The 18241-nt window shown below is 42.6% G+C and overlaps 1 protein-coding gene across 1 annotated transcript in view; it reads right to left on the reverse strand.

Annotated features, from left to right (window-relative positions):
* The window catches only part of LOC117166167 (protein groucho), a 155289-nt gene extending 137322 nt beyond the window's left edge, over positions 1-17967 (reverse strand). Inside the window, exon 1 of the mRNA XM_033349920.2 lies at positions 17031-17967. Within this exon, the coding sequence (XP_033205811.1) occupies positions 17031-17093 (63 nt within the window). The 5' untranslated portion in view covers positions 17094-17967. The remainder of the gene's footprint in view (positions 1-17030) is intronic.
* Between the last annotated feature and the right edge of the window lie 274 nt (positions 17968-18241).

Below are 18241 nucleotides of genomic sequence, written 5' to 3' on the forward strand. Positions count from 1 at the left end.
GCTGGGCTCGCTTCAATCCTCGACACTTATGGACAATGTCACCCTTACCTATCCCCCTGGCCCGATACCGTCCCCATACCATCGCCCTTTTTTCTCTCTAGAGGGTGCAGGGTGCATGGTTACGTCGAAATGAAATTTCTCGAGCAGGACGGCCACACGGCTCTCACCACCACTTTCTTGCTTCGTTCACGATAATCTCGTTATCCGATATTATAGGGTGGATCCGTGGCCACTCTCCCTCCTTCTCTTTCCGTTCACCCCTACACGAGGGTGAGCGCACGAGCAATGAAATTCGAGAAGAATCGTTCCGTGGCGTCTAAATTGCGATTCTAATCGGAGAATGGCACGCGTATGTGCTCAACGATCTGTTTCGACGTGGCCGTAAATGCGGGATTTATGTGAATCACCGGCGGCCACGATTTGTCGAGAGCCAACGAGAGATTACAAAACAACTCTCTTCGCGGAGTCGTTCGACCGTTCAGCGTGGCTGAGTCGTGAGTTTAACACCGTTCCCTTGGTTTCCGGCTTCGCATATATATACATACTTACGTATATGTATAATACACGCGTGCCCCTAGCAAATGTTTCTGCTACATTTCGCAAGCGTTTTGACGCTTCGTTGAAGGACCATGGATCAGACAATTGCTCGATATTTTGACACGTCAATTATAATTTTTAAAGCTTTTTTTAAACCAGTCGTAACGCAGGTTTGGATAGAATTTGTCTAAAATACACGCTGGAATTATGCAGATATTTTAATCGAAAATATTATTTAGTATTACATGTAGAAGAAATTACAATACAAATTGGAGCGAATCAAGATCGAATGTGGAATTTATCGATAGATAACTAACAACTATGGTAAATTACTTGAGGAATTTAAAATACATCAGAGAAGAACAATTCAGAAAAAAGTTGCAGAATTAATTAGAATATTCGTTGATAGAAAATATGCCAGACGTATCCGAAAGAGGGGAAGAAAAACAAAACGAAACGAAATTATATAAGTTCTCCATTCTCGTGGATGGTACGAGGTGAACCGCCTCTAATTGTTTTTCTATGTCCAGACCAGTCGTTAACCTGTTTCTCGCGGCTATGATTGGTACGGGTTGAACGGAACCAGATAAATGTGTAAGCGTGACAAGGAAGATAGGGAGAAAAGTCTTTCGTGTCTCCTGGATGTCGAGCCATTATCGGAGCTATCTCCCGACAACGGTCGACCGAGGGTTTTTAAGAGCGTGGCTGCCTTTATCTGCGAACAAGCTGCAGCTAATGTAGCTACGCGACGAGGTCTCGGCGACCTAACTATGTACTTCCTCCCTTTTTTTCCTCTCCTCTTTCCCCTTTGCTGTTCTTCTTTTTTATTATTATCTCCGAGTTGACTTCGTAGTCGTTTCGAGACAGCGTGAAGTGTTCAAGAAAGGAGTGGAAAGAAAAGGAAAAAAAGAAACGAGATACATCTTGTTACCGTGGCGTGGACAACGAGGGTCCGAGAGTTTAGATTTAATAGGAAGAAGAAAAAATGTATCACAAAAAGATGGCATAAAGCTCTAAGATAAATAAAAACAAATTTCCTTAAACTTTTCAATTCATGAATTTGATTCTGAACCGAGTGGCTCAAATAAAGGATTTTAACTATCCTTCGAATTTCCCCCGTAAACTACGTGTTCCGAAAATCAGAATTTTATACAGTTTGGTTCATCTTGAACCAAAACAAAGTGAACAACATTATTGTTTTCTCAAATATCAACTAATTTGCACCAACATATTAAACTTTAAATTTCTCAAGATTAGAAATATTAAATCGCGTCGTTGCCCCAAAACGTCAACATATCCACGTCACCTTTTAACTAATTAAGTTAAGACTATAGATAGAGTCAAAATGAACAAGAAAAAGAAGACCACATTTTTTAAACCATCAAGATACAAATTACAAATATCACGACGCATTGTCTACACAAATGGTACGAGTAAACAGAGTCGTGCACAACAGAGAAGATCCGGCCGCATGAGATTCGCTCGACTTCGTTGATGCGTGTATGTGCTTGCATTTCTGCGACGGAGTTCACCGCGCATAGTTCCTGTCCCTCTTCCCGCTCAAACAACTGGGATTCCCCGCGGAACGCGCGTTCTGCCGCTCGAAAAGTCACCAGAGCGTGCGCAGTCTTGTAACGCTGGTAGCGAATACCAATATTCGCTCTAGCGACTACGAAACTGGCTGCGGAATCGTATTGTGCGCGTGCTTGCACAATCTTCGTACGAATCCTGTACGAGTTACAATCAAAGAGCTATACGTGCGCGTGTGTCTACTGGAAATTATTCGACTGGGAAAATATTCGAGCACTATCTTTCTTTGGTTTTAGCGTGCGTGTGTGTGTGTGGAGTAATTAAGCTACTCGAATGTTCATCGAATCACATTTGTGACAGATTACGGTCGTTCCACTGTATTATCTATATATTCCGCTACATATCGGAATTGATTCTTTATTTTAGCTTTTAATTTTGTTTCAGTTCTTAATACTAAATATTATTTCGATTATTGATTTGTTGAAACAGCAGTATAAATAAATATCGAAGAAGTTGCACACTGAAATTATGTCTGAAGGGTTACTATAACTGTAAAATAAACGGTATCTTGTTTTTGAGATTGCGATGGAAACTAATTCATTACATTTATCGCTCTTGTGGATAAAATACATCGAATCACGCTTGAGTATTTTATTTATAAAGATTGTTGTGTGGACTTTTAAAACGACAATTATACATAGCCTATCTTAATTTATAAAGGTGATTTTATTTACATCGTCAACGAGCTTTAGATTAAAATTATCGATTCGTACGATTGTTTTTACTCTAACACGGTTAAAACAATCCTTTGACATAATTACACTTGTTTGTGAATGAACAGAAAAAGGAATTTAAAAACAGGACATTATAAAAAAACGAATAAAGATATGATCGTACACGTGTAAACTATCCGACTTTTCCTTTAAAGATTTACCTCACAACCGAACATATTAATCTCCGACGTCTAACAGTTTTTCCACCGTTTCAAAATAAATGATAAATTCAAAGAGCCGATAAATCCCTTGCGCCCACGTCTAATATTAGAACACGTGCTCCGTCTTTATCTAATCTTGACAAACGCGATCCTTTTACATGGCTTTCCGGATTAATCAAAAGCGATACATCAAGTGCAAAGATCGGACTCAATAACACTATCGAATACGTGTTAACACGTAAGAACCCGTACCCTTAGTCGTATAACCTAGGCACGTAGAGAACAGAGAGTGTTACAGGTACACGTATATAACGTTGTTCACCGGTGAGGAGCGAAAGAAGCATACGAAGCTTCCGAAAAGGAAACGGCGGTGCAAGTAAGACGCTGCAAAGTGCAAGAAGGAAAGGCGAAGAAGCGAGGGAAGGAGACAAGGTAGCCACAGATGGGATCGAGCCGGTAGTATACGGTAGCCCCCATGTATATCATTAACCTCATCCTCGTTTTTCGCCTCCTCCTCGTATACCCTGTTCCATCGCTGCCACCTTCTCCACCTTCGTGTGGCGAGCGTAGGTCTCGACGGCCCGATGAAACAGGAATATCCTGTCTCCCTCCCGCGGCAGTCACGCACCAGCCCGATGTCTCTGTCTTCGAAACGATCTTCCCTCTCGTTTCGATCCCCGTGCTTGTGCGCTATTCTCGTCTCTCTCGCTCCAGTGACCATTCTCGTTCGAGCCGTTTCACTCCTTCGTTCCTCTACGAAGCTCTCGACTGCTCTCATTCCCGCAACAGTGGAGTATATAATTCTATCCTGCTTCGTCGGCGACGCTCACCGATTTTCCGTCTCAGTTAGCCTGCTGGCTGCTGGTAGCGAGCGAGCCAGCGTGCACAAACGAGTAATTAACTATCTCCGTGTGGGACACGTGTTCCCACCATGCTCTCCCTTCTCTCTCCCCATTCATCGAGCCACGTCCCGGCGCTTTCTCCGTCTCTCGCCAACACGGTGTCTCGTTCGTCACGCTGTCTCGCTCTCGGACACGCTGTCCCCGAGCCATTCTGTTTGCACACACGCTCTTATGTTAATTCAGCTTAACGCCCCAAAGCCCTCGAGGGTCGCGGCTCGCTTCCAAAAATTACGACCGATCACGAAGAGGGACCCCCGAGGTGGTCACGGACGACCTCGTGGAAAATAATAGGGACCCCTTCTGTGTTGTTCAGTTAGGGAGGGGGGAAAGGGAGATGCTCAGTGAGGGTCGTTTACGGTTAGGGCTCCCAACGATTGTCGTTGGAATACTTGATGAGTGGTATATAGTATATACCAAGGACTGGATTAGCCAGGCCCTCGGCATTTACGTGTGACCTGACACGACGACCGTAAACAGGAATTTGATAATCCGATAGCGTGAGCTACGAGTGGATAACTTCGATCCGGTTGGGCCACATTTAGTTAGCCACTTTTCGTCTTTCCTAGATTTTTTCAGCATTAACCAAGCTTAAAACAACTCTCTGCGAACTAACAAACAGAATCTCTAATCGCGATCGTACGTTTCTTTTTTCTTTTTCTATCTCTTTTTTTTTATGCAAAATCCGCTACAACGGTTCGTTGTCTATCTGCGTGAAACGTTTTTCCTCTTTCCTTTTTCTGCTTTGCACGGGAGAAGAACACGTGCTATGCAGATTAGTTCTAGAAACTCGAGCCACTGAAGTGGAACGTGACAATTTATTTTCAACGAGCCGATATAACGATGAATTAACACGAATACGATTCAATTATGCAATGGAAAGCGGCACAGACTTAATCGATATTCAATCGACTGATAAAAGCCGGAGAAACGGAGATAGAGACGGACGATGATACGTAGAAGCAAAGACGAAGATAGAGGATGAGTTCACGGTGAGGAAGGCTGGTAATATATATATCCGATTCGTTTGACATCGATGATACGGAACTGTATTGAAAATGAGCTTATCCAAGGCTTCCTGTATTTTATTATACAACAGACGACGAAGGTATTTCGACACTTACCGTGGAAAATTCTCTGAAATATCATTAACGCTACAATTAGTCACGAGTATTTATTGTTTATTATTACGGACAGCACATCTGTTATTTTTGAAAACTTCTCCACATTGTCACATTGTAAGGTTTACAACTCGGATCACGTCTACAACTTAATTACCATTTTAAGCGCTGGATGGATCCACTTGATAGCAAACAACGTTTCATAAACTTCGACAGCAAGAAAAAACTCGGCAATAGACCGCAGGACGATGTGACTAATGAGACGTTAAGCTCATGCACAACTTGCAAGACGCGCACGACATTTCGATGGTCACACGATTGGACAGACACACACATTCCCAACTCACAAAAAACGTTGACGAAGACACACTCTCTAGACTGACCCCTAGGATATAAACACCAAGCGCTTCGAGAATAAGAGACTTACAAATCACAACCATACTAAGATTTCATTAATACCGGAACACCAATTCGGATTCAGAAACAAACACTCCACTATAAAGCAAATGCACAGGCTAGTCAATGAAATAATACTAGCACTAGAAAACAAACAATACTGTACGGCCCTTTATGGACATAGAGAAAGTATTGGACAAAATAAACCAGGCAAACCTACTACAAACAATCAGGAAACAATTCCAGGAGCAAACATACCAATTAATAAAATCCTACTTAAGCAGCAAAACCTTCGTAATAAAAATCAAGGACGCATACTCCGAAGTCAAAGACATCAAGGCAGGGGTTCCGCAAGGAAGCGTCTTAGAACCAATACTGTACACACTATACACGGCTAACATACCAACAACTATCAATAGCAAAATACTGACATTCACGGACGACACAGTGGTACTAGTCAGGCACACTAACCCTGTAACAGCAGTCACATTACTACAAGAACATATCACAAAAATAGAAAAATGGCTTCAAGTTAAACAAATTAAAGCAAATCCCGATAAATGCAACCATATTACATTCACACTGAGAAGACAGAAACTACCAAGCATTATACTAAACGGCACACACATAATACAAACAAGGCATGTCAAATACCTAGGACTCCACTTAGATACACGATTCACATGGAAACAGCATACTAAAACAATAATAGACAAATACAGATAGCAAGGAGACAAATGTACTGGCTAACAAGCCGAAAATCCAAACTAAGTATAGAAAATAAATTAAAAATATACAAAACGATCATAAAACCAATCTGGGCATACGGAATACCGCTATGGGGGACAGCAGCAATGAGCCATATAAGCAAAATGGAGACAATGCAAGTTAAAATTCTTAGAACAATAGTAAACGTCCCATGGTACGTTAGAAACGATGACATTCGGAAAGACCTGGGAATACCAACGGTCAAGGAGGAATTAGCAGATGTGCAAAAAGGTACAGAGAAAGAATAGCAACGCACTCGAACCGGCTGGCAGCGGAAACGATCAACACATCAATCATAGAAAGAAGACTAAAGAGGAAACACCCAACAGATCTCATAAAGGATATAACCTAATGAACACGAAGATGGTACCCCGATGGTACCCACATGATAATCAAACAGCCAAACAATTCTACCAAATGTCCAAATCGGACAAATTGTGAATGTGAAATTTGAAATAAAAAAAATAAAAAAAAAACACGATTGGACAGACACACACATTCCCACCTCACAAAAAAACGTTGCCGAAAACACACTCCCTAGACTGACCCCTAGGACATGTTCTTTTTATTTATTAAAATTTACAATCAATTCTCGCATTGAGAATTTTCAGTAATTACCCCTAGGATATAAACACCAAGCGCTTCGAAAATAAGAGACTTACAAATCACGACCATACTAAGATTTCAAAATTACCATCATACTAATTTTAGATAAAAATTTAACCAAATCGCAATCATACTAGAATTCTTTAATCAACCTTCCACTTTGTGCATTAATATGATCCAAGGTTCGCTACTCACCGGACAGTTATAATTTAATTGATTGCTAAATAGTGGAGAGTACCAATCTGAAGATGTATATAGAAGTTACCAGATACTTACTATAATGTGTGTTTACTAAAATATTAATAAGCAACGTGAATGGTTGTCTTAAACGTATAATTAATACTAACGGGAAGTGCCACTAAATATTCCAAGGTTTATTAATATTCACTTGATAAATTGAAAAATGCAGAAAAGTAATAATATTACGAACCCTGTTTTATAAATTTACTTCAGAACTTATGGAAGCAAGATATCAGTTTCTTGAGAACCGAATCTTAATTGTGTACTCGTACAATGAAATTTAGATGTAAATGAGAAACGAAGAGAAGCTCAAACATCGTGTAATTTCCGTATATAAATATTCGTATTTGTTTCAAACTTTTCCGATATGAACATGGTAGTCTTATTATCTTGTACATCATACATTACCCCTTCTATAACGCGTATAATATATTCAGAAAAGATGTTTACAAGTATTCAAATACACATTTCCATGAATTACCATATGTTTTTCTATTCGTGACAAACTGCGAGTTTTTCCAGCTCGAGTTTTCCTCGTCAATTTTCTACAATCACAAATGGTAAGATGATTGGTCGAAGACAATGGAACTGGCGTCGTTTGGTCGCGACCTCTTTTTATATATACTTTGTTCCTTTTGACATTGCCGGTGAAACCAACACTCAAGAGATCGTAAAATAGCTGTTAGACTATTTGTTCCATTGCCTTGAAATAACGACTGTTTCGAAAATTTAATCCGGTATCGTTTAGCGGCGAACATTACAACTTACATAAGCAGACTCCTTGAAGTTAAAAGGCGTTATATTTCTTTCAGGTGACTCCTCCCGCTGTGGGAAATTCTCGATATACAATATTTATTTTACTTATAAGGGGGCGCCAGAACAAGCAAACTGGCAGAGATTCAAGGGGATAAGGACTCGAGATCTCGGTCAAGCACGACAAAGACATTTCTAACCCTGCACTTTAATTGCTGTGCCAATTGCACCTTAATGAATTATTGATCAAATAAACGATAAATGTACAAATGTACCAACGATAAAAATACATAATAAATCTTATCAAGCAGCGTTATAGCGTTATAATGAGAATCATGAGAATGTAGTTACCGAAAAAAATTGTTCGTAACATGATTCAACGTCAATAAGGTATCCGCAAAGAAAACATTCCCAAAAACCACAAAAACATCCAGCTACATTGCAAGCTATATACGAGCTACACTCAGCCACGAGAATACCTATAGGATTGTTTTTATGATCTCGTTCGTGTGCATATCTGGATAGACTCGTAACAGAAGTAACAGAACAAAAATACGAATGTTGTCCAGCGAGTTTCAGGCCAGCCAGTGTCACTGTCCTGCGCCTAAAAGAAACTGATTAGTATCCGTATGCGCTAGTCGAACGCAAATATTTGGACGTTTCTCTTTTCCTTCGTTCCACGGCCGTCTGTAGACGGTATCCATGACGACGTGGCCTAAGAGATACGTCAGAGTGAACGTCGACCGGGAACAGAAGGAGATGGAGAAGGAGCGTGCACCAGGCCCGACGAACGTCCGACAAATATTTGCATAGCGTGGTGGGTTTGCGGAAAACCAGTGTGCCGCCGACCGGATAGACGTATTCGGAAAGAATATCCCTGTGTAGACGCGTATATACACGGTGATTCAGAAAGAATGGCTCGAGTAATTTTGAGGTACACATTAATTGTAAAATCGAGAGAAAGAATTATAGCCGCGTCAACGAGAGATTAAAAATTAATTAATCAAAATATCCCAAATCATTTTTACAAATGAGTTTTACTTTTACTGCGTTCGACGTTGCTTTGAGTTGACACGATTGTCTCAGCTAGGTTATGTATACGGTACCGCTTTTATGTAGAACACGTACTAAAAGATCAGAAAATTATGGGAAATATTTCGTAATAATTTAAGTCAAACACATACGTAGAGTTTTAGAGACAGACAATTATTTGTCTATGAAAATTATTTGCCAGCATACGTATAGCATTTTTAAATAATGAAAATCGAATTCGCAATGAAAAATGAATTTAAACATAAAGACGTAAAACAATTTTATAGAGTTATGAAAGAAGCTTTAAATAAATACCTATGCTATTTTACTTTACTTTATCTCTTTCAAAGTTAATTTTTTAATTTCTATGCTAATTCAACATTTTCACTTCAGGCACCGTATACATCTAAATTGCTCCGCTCTTTTTTCCAGATCACCCTATGTATGTATATAAGTGAACGAGCAGTGGTTGAAAATTCACGAGAGTGTCGTTCGAGGATATCGCTAGAAAAACGTTCAGACAGTTTTCGTGGCTGGACGCTATTCGTGGTCTTGAAACGCGGTGCAAGGAAGAAAATCCCTAGAGTATTTCGTTTTAGATTCTTCGCAGAATCATCGACCATAAAAAGATTTTCACTTGTAGAGAGTTATAGGTGTTATGGGCAAAATCCTGTCAGTGCCACATTTTAACTACCAGCACAAGCTGTTTTCTCTTTGCTTCTATGTTACGAGTTTAGTCTATGGATAGAGTTGGCCATATTAGTTTAGAAATATTAGTTTAGAGTATGTTGAATGGTTTAGAGAGAGGAGGTTAATTTTAGAGTACACAATTGGTGTCGAAATAAGATCCTTCTTTTTTTAAGTATACTTTAATGCGTTATGAGTGCAATTTCGGGCAATTAGAGAAAATATTACGATTAATTAAAAAGTTTCTGTGACTCGAAAACTACGAGTATAATAGCTATAAATAGACTGACCTAATGCCACGCTAATCTTGGGATAATGAAACATAGTAGTACAGCGATAAAAATGTGAATAAAGTAATATTCATAAGATACAAATACACGGATGGATAAAACGTGAAAGATACTTGAATAATTTAATATTGCAAAATTTATCTCGAGAAAATGTCCACTCGATCAATCAGAAGAAATACACAACCTAAGTACAGCTGAATCTTTTCGATCAATAAAAATTGCATTCACGATATCGATAATTCCTAAAATGATCAATCTGTTTTCAAATCTTTAAGAAGAATTGCAAAACGTTATCGATAAATTAACCACTGCTTCCGTTTCGAATAACGACTGGCAAATCTAATATGTCGTGTGATAGAAGTCAAAATCACCATTCTGTACTAAAAAAAAGTAGTAAATTTATCGCCATTGTTCGGAGTAGCAGTATCTCATAAATGGTTCGCTTTAAACTTGTATTATTCAGCACTTTGAATTCGGTCTGAGGCGTGTCATGAAACCATAATAGTGATTTTAAAATCCTCGTGATTATTAATCAGAAAAATTCCATTTAGTTCCTCTAATGAATTTGCCAATAGTTGTATAACATTTTACATTCTCATCCATTTATTTCAGATATATTACCTATCAAAATAGATGAAAATATCAGGAATATAAAAATCGGAATATCTAAATAAAACCATAAGAATTTCAACCTGGAATCTTTCTCGTTCAAATATACAATTTTATTAAAAATATTGGAGATATCTGGTGTAACAAACAGTTGTATAATATAATACAGATCAATATCAATATTTGACTATTTTTCAAAACCTGAAAACACCTGCACGATCAATTTTCCCTATGGAATGTAAACAATATATTTGCCCGTGAAGCATAGAATTCAACAAATATCGCAATACGATCACTTATACCTCTATTTAATTTGACCAATTTCCTGTCTGATCTTGCAGTCCAATAAATACTACAGAAAAAGTAAAGCCTACAATCGAGCCTGGTGAATGAGTCACCAAAGCCAATCACCTATTCGTACTCCTTTAGAACCACGTTCCCGAATCGTCCACGAAGGCCGTGGCATTTTTCGTGGCATCGATGCCGGTGCAGGATAATAACCCCCCGCGGTGAGAAATTACAGAGTCCCAAAGCGCCAGGATTAAAGGACGAAAAAGTGTACGGGAGAGCGGCGCGCGATCGTGGATATGCGATCGATATTACAGATCTGTGCGTGCCGCCAGCAGCGATAAGTAATACTATATAGCCGATTGTATGGACTTGCGGAGAGAGAAAGAGAGGCCCGCGAGCAATTTTACACGGGGCAGAAAGGTGCGGGGGGGAGAGGGGTGTAGAGGCGAGGAGAGAAATGTCTGCAGTCACGGAAGAGGAGTCATGGAAACGCGAAACGCTCCGGTGTGCGGCAGCGTGATGTAGCAGAGCCAGGGAGCAGCGTACGCAGGCTCAAAGAAGGGGGAACACGACAAACTGCCAAGCCTAATGCCAATTAGTGCCATTCTCCTGTACGAGCAAGTCCGAGGGGACTTGAAGAGGCTTCCTCGGACTTTCTTTTTCCCCCTATCCACCTTCCAGCGAGGTTTACAAAGCGGTTAGGCGTATTTATCGCGCTGTATACATGCAGAACGTGTACACACGTGAACGTTCGCGTGGTGACTATATGTATATTCATGCGCATGTGTATAGCTGCGCCACGGTATCCGTCGCTCCTTGCCAAGTGCCTGCACGCATTATTCGTGGCGAACGTGCACGAAATACTTATGCACTCGCACATTCTCGAAATACACATATACACGCGGCCTTCGTCAGTGATATATACGTGAGTCTTTGGATATAGGTGCACGCATACATTCGAGCGTAGGCAAGTATGTGCACGTTTTTTCCCTTTTTTCCTCGAGGATAGTTCGATTTATAAAGCCGTGACTAACGAGCCGTGAAAATCGCGAGCGGTCCTCCGTATCGAATGCGCGATGTTCCCCTCCTTCCGGACATGTTCCCATCGCTCTCAACGTTCTTTTTTGCCAACCACGAGGGAAGAAGTTATTAGTGACGCGAATCCGGTTAATTGTACGTGTAATCTATCACAAGACCGATTATCGCAGCCATAGATGTTATGAATAATTAAGGCTGAGGTGAAAAGACGTTGCGTGCAACGATGATAAAGCGTTGATGGGTGTAAACACGATTCGAGGAATCGTTAGCCATTACCGGAGGAACGATGGAGAAATTCGTAGTCTCGATCGAAACGCTTGCTTAACGAGTGTTCGAACTGTGCTATTTGAAAGGAATCGCCACTTTGCCAGCCACTTCATCGCGAGGTTAATACTAGAAGCGATTCAGCTTCAGAGACGGAAGATTAAGCGGTGAGGAAACGATCGAGGAATATATACTGGCACGAGATTGCCCGGACCACGTACGAAACGGTAGAACTCTCCTTTCGAAGGAGTTAAAAGGAGAAGTGAAAGATGGTGGAGGCAATTCGAGAGTTATTTAAACGAGCACCGAACAGAGAAGGGGGGTCCTGGTGGAAGCGGAGTTCCATTCCACTTGAAAACGCATGCAGACGTAAACACAATCGCTCCGGCACAATGGATTATGTTCCGAACACTCGAGGAACCCTTGTAGCTCGGTTGAAACGGGCAGTGTCTGAGAAAGCTCGACGAGGATAGAACGAACCCCCAGCTTTACCAGTTCACCAGGGCTATCTATAGAGGGCACGGCCGAAAGATAAATAATTGCCTGAAAAGCGTTGCCGGAAGACAAACAGACGGGGCACGAATGTCTCGCCGAAACGCGAAAGAAAAGATCCAACCCTTCTCGTGCGTGTAAGCCATCACTACTGTCATAATGCAAACAAATTTACTCGATGGGCAATATTTATTGACCACGAGATACGGCGGACGTTTATATATTTCCATCTGCCCGCAACGGTATGAGCATTTTGAAATCGCGAGCACTTCGGTCTGCCAGCAAAGCCGGAAGTGTATACTCTTCACGGTACGTTGTTATCATCGATTCGATTCGGTTGAAGATTTTCATCGCATGTTTCGCAAACTATCGAACGACGGCAAGAAATTTCTATCCCTCGTTACCTTCGCAATTTATAAGACATTTTTCATGAGTTCGTAAATTATAAAACATCGATGTGAGCGGAGGATTCGAATGGTTGTGAGACGGACGAGCGCACGAAAGCGATTGTAAAGCAATAAAGAAGAAACGAGCTTTTGCTGTGGGATTTCTCGAGTAGGATGTTCCTTGTTGAAACAGAAGACGGAACTGGAGGGGTGGCAAAGTAACCACGAGGGTCCATAGGTAAAGCACTCCACACAGCTCTTCTCTTCTCCTTTGCACTCCCAGTGGACCAATTTACGGCACCCTGAGGACTCGGGTATTACGCTTCACGCTCGGGGGTTCGTTTCTGGCCATTGTTGCGCCAGTCAGGGGGATTATTTCGGCAGAGACGAGGGATGCTTTCCCAGTTGCAGTTGTTCGTCTCTTTCGCTCGGCTACCCTCGGATTATACGCCTCCCCCCCCCCCCCCGCCAAGCACCTGCAACCAAGCTAAGCTAAACTGTCTCGTCCGATCTACCATTTTTTTTCGGAAGTGAGGAAGTAAAGATATAAAAAGAAGAACGAGAGAAGATCCACGGCTATCTTCGCTGATTAATTCGCCTCCGATATCGGAAAGAAAACCATTTAACGTAATAAGCTACTTCAGCCAGAGTTCAGATCTCTGTATTCCCTCTGCCCCCGGGTACGGTCGACTATCGAGAGACCCATTAAAAACTCTTACAAATAGCAATTATAAACGGGAAGCCGGCGATAAAGGGCGTTCGTCCATTTAATTATCTCAGCCTTATTGAAGAGAAAACTAGGCGAGCGTGCACGAGCAAATCAAATCGTTTTATCGGTATCCGTTCCATGAACCTTAACAGTACGATTCCCGTATCGAGGAAGAATCGTCTTTTTACGTTCTCTGAAAGTTCTTATCGGAAACGAGCCGTCTGCGTTATTCTTCTTCCACTTCTTCCTCTTCCCTTCTTCTTTTCTTTTTTCACCCTTTGTTTTACTGCACTTCGATACGCTCTCCCCTCTGCCCGATACAACGTTCCCTTTTTATCGACAAGATTTTTACGGTCGTACTAGCGCGGTCTCGTGTAGAATAACACGAGAGCGGGCAGCGTAAGTGAATCTCGGGGCGCCAGTTCAGAGAGTAATGGAACAGACAATATGTCGCGTCACATAGGCGAGAGCCGGAGGGGAAAGAAATACGCGCCCCAGGTGCCGAATAAACGTTATAGGAGAATACAATTTGGCTATACTCCATCGAACCCAGTCAGACACGCTGCTCTTTCGTCGATACAGTAGGTCGCGCGAAACGATTTTTTCCGGTCGTCGCGTTCGTTCAACGTGGGTAATTGTATCAACGAGCAAACGCACAGAGGTATATCGAGTCAACGATAGGATCGAACCACTCTGTGTGTATGCGTGAAAAATGACTGATGAAGTAAAACGAGAAGAAAAAAAGAGGAAATAAACAAATACACGGTGAAAGGAGATATGAACGTAAAGCAATAACGCGGCAGCGATGGAACGAGGCAGAAATTAAAACAATCGCTTCCTCCCCTGCTATTCCTCTCTTTCCCCACCGGTGAACAAGAAGCAGCAGCGTGTAATTACCGCGAACGGGAGCACGAGATCGCGATTCCACTCGGTCAGGAAACATATAATGGGAGTATAATGCGTGAAATTTACCGGGCGCATCAGCATAATGGACGACGTGACGCTCAAGATATCACTGTGATTCCATATTTCCGTGCCGACAGCGCAACTCGATTCGCCTCGGCTCGCATGTCCCGGCACGGCGTGCCTCCAACAACGCATTACCATGTGCAGCGTGGCGTCGAACGGCTTCGAAGCTTAAAATCGCCCCGATTATCGTTCCACGCTGCTTACAAAACGTTCCCCTCCCCTGCCATTTACCAAGTCAAATGTCTTTGTTTGGTCCGTGAAATTAGATCGCATTGTTTGCACGTATTTTATTAGATCGATGTTATATCATAGACAGCGAAAAAACGAGACACAAAATCAAAACAAATAATAAAAGAAATGAAAAAAAAAAAAAATAGATAGACGTATCATATATTCGATTTCATCGAGTTTACAAAAGTGTTTTCATCTATACGCGCACCGAACCGCGTTTACACAAGCGTCGAGGCAAACGGGCCGATTAAACGCATCAATATTTACCGAATCAGGGCCCGTCGCGAGTGCATATCACGGTTTACAGAAGGTTATGTTCGTCTAATACCGTGTATGCACTACTATTTCGTCACCGACGTACGCCTACCCCTTATCCCGTACGTAAAAAAGCAAAGCAACTATATCTTTCATCCTTATTCCTCGCCAACGTGTGTCCCTCTTCGCTTCTTCAGGGCACTCGACACAGAGCCACCTTTTTTCCACAACATTGTCACCGCCTTTCGAGGGACAGCCTCGACTCTTTTGCCAGTACTGTTTTTTTCCTCCCTCCGGTCTTCTTTTTTTCTTTGTTCGTTCCCGTTTCATTCTCCGTCCTTCTCTATTCGACGCGTTTCTCGCCCCCCCCCCCCGCTGCTCACCACGTGCTACAATATCGCCGGGCCGCATCCGGTGTAACGCCTGTTATTAGGGATGGGCCAGATGAAGCTTTCATTATTCTATCCGAGGGGTCCCTTTCCATCCGACAACACACCGTTATAATACAAAGTAATGGCTGATTTTTTTGCTTTCGCCTCTAATTATTATGATTATCGGTACCGGGGCAAATATAATGGCAACGGTGAATGATGTAATTTTTTCCTGGCAAACGTACAATGTTACGTTCCCGCGTCACCCTAAACGTGAAAATATTGCGTCCACTAGCGTTAATGCGCACGGTCGCACGTTTAATCGCATACAACGACATTTCCGCGCTTCTATCGTCGCGCTGGAATAAATGCAATAAACATATCACACGCCGGTACATTCAACGCGCTTACATAAAGTCACGCTATTCCGTTTTTCATTCCCCGACCGTTTATAATATCCTGTTCATCGACCGGCAAGAATTTCACCGACTAAACTTGCCGTGAAACTATGCTTCCACGGTCTATACGTACATACGCGAGCACAATCTCGTCCGATCTTGTACATCGTTATGGTTATGTACTACGACCGAGACGGTTTAATCGTGGCAGCTATTATAAGCCGAACACGAAATCCATAGAGAGGGGACACGCGAAGAAAAAGGAGTTTCGCATAACTGATTCATGGATCTCCGATTCACGGATCAATAGGCTCTCCCCCCTTGCGACGCGATGCGGCGAGACGAAATGGCTTTTACACGGTTCACGGCTAACATCGAAATCGTGACGGGATTTCTGGCCGCGCGCGCAAACACGCTCTCGCCGCGGTCCGATATCTCGAAATCTCGAAACGAGGAGGCAGAGTTACACGTATGTACGCGCGCGATACAGTATATACACTCCCCAAAGGCACGTGTATCCGACACGTACATAACCTATATGGGTAACGTACGCGCGAACCATGATAAATGTGTGCACCGCGACGCACGTGACCGTATCAGTGGCAACGAACTGAGACGCGCGAAGAAACCGCGCACGGATCGGTATTATTATCGCGTGTTCGACCAACGCGGATCAGCCGCCGTTTCTATTTCGATCGAGAGAATGTTTTGACGTGACCACGCCGCTCCCTAGTACACGAGTGTAACAACGACCGCGATCCCGTTCCATAATCGGCTGGCATGCGTTCGCAAAAATTTCAACGCGAGAGAATTCGTAATCCGATCGACGACCGATTGTCGAAAGGCGTTACACTGGTTTCTACGCCACTGAACGTGATCAGAATCGCGCGCAGTACGCGCAGCACAGTACACGTGAAACTCGAACCAAGTGGCTAAGCTGTGCGCGGGTTCCCCTTACGAGGTACAAATCGTTTAAACTGCGTAACAAAGGCGTAACGCGACGAGAATTAAGTCTTCGAAAGGTTTCTCTGAATTTTGGTACATAAGAAAATAAACTATAATAGTTTAATCCGTTGTTCCGTTAACAGAATTTTGTTTGTCGTGTAAAACGGTAACAAAAGGCGATGGAAATATGTGCATACAAATTATTTCAGGGATGTACATAGTTAAATAAACATAAGAAAATGAAGCACGTAAAATCGATGAAAAAATTGGTTTACTCACCGGATGCCTAGCAGCAGCGGCGGCAGCCACAGCAGCAGCGTTGATTCCAGCACTGGGATACATGTTTTTTCTATGGTTCCAAATTAGTACAAAATACAAACACCTTTATATGTGTTTTTAAAACACGTATGCGGTATGCTTCATGTCACGCAACACATTAACGACAATAAATAACAACAACAACGATAAACAAAAACACTTCGATTCAAATCGCCCGCGTGGGCTACGAGAACGAGCGAACTTTGTCACGGCTCTGTCCGCGGTTCTGTCGACGCGATTCGATCAAGAAGGTCCCCGCCTCGGATGCACAAAGATGATCCATCGGTGTGTTTGCCATCCGCAACTACCGCATTCTCATCGATAACATGTAACTTCACCTTTCCGAACGACACCTACTCTACTGTCACCACTTATTTCGACCCGCCTTCTACGTTCATCGAGGTTAAACGTGACGCCGACGCCACGAAGAATCCCGTTGGGCACGGAGAGCGTGGCGTGCCCTTTATCCGGTCGGTAAAACAGGGCGAGAACCGCGATAAGAATACGCCGAATAAAGCTTCCTTTTCTTTCGGATTAAACGAAAGAAGGAAAACTGCTTCTCCCTCCTCTGGTATTCACGGCTTCACTTCCTCAATATTGGAACACCATCACACAGAGACACTACACTTTGCTTGTTTACGACTGAAACAGTGGCCCGCCGCCAGACTTTGAGGTTAAGTTTACTAACACTAGCACGCACACGTCTATTCCGTTACTACGCAAGAGAACTCCTCTGGTACCGATACAACAGCGCGTGTGGGAATTAAAAAGCCGGGAAGCGCACCAATCGGACGAAACCGGCGGACGCAACGTGAAAGCGAAACACGAAATGTTAAACGCACAGACGGACAACAAGAACAAACCTCTCTGTACAACGGCCTCGGAGCGACTGATGGACGAGCAAGTGGTGGGGATGGTATCCCCTCCAAAGCAATCTTTCCCTTCCCCCACTCTGATAGGCCGTTACTCCACAGTTAAACCCGCCAAGCACCCCCTCGAATGTCTCTCCTCGTTCTCGACGCTCGTATTAACCGGCGCGATAGCTCCTTCACAATTAAGTCGCGTTACGTAAGGGTCTCGAAAAGGCGAGCACGAAAATCACGGCTCGTTAAAACATCGGTACGTCCTCCTCTCTCTCTCTCTCACTCTCTCTTTCTCTCTCTCTCTCTCTC

The sequence above is a fragment of the Bombus vancouverensis genome, chromosome 2, assembly GCF_051014615.1.
Source record: "Bombus vancouverensis nearcticus chromosome 2, iyBomVanc1_principal, whole genome shotgun sequence".
Lineage (NCBI taxonomy): Eukaryota > Metazoa > Arthropoda > Insecta > Hymenoptera > Apidae > Bombus > Bombus vancouverensis.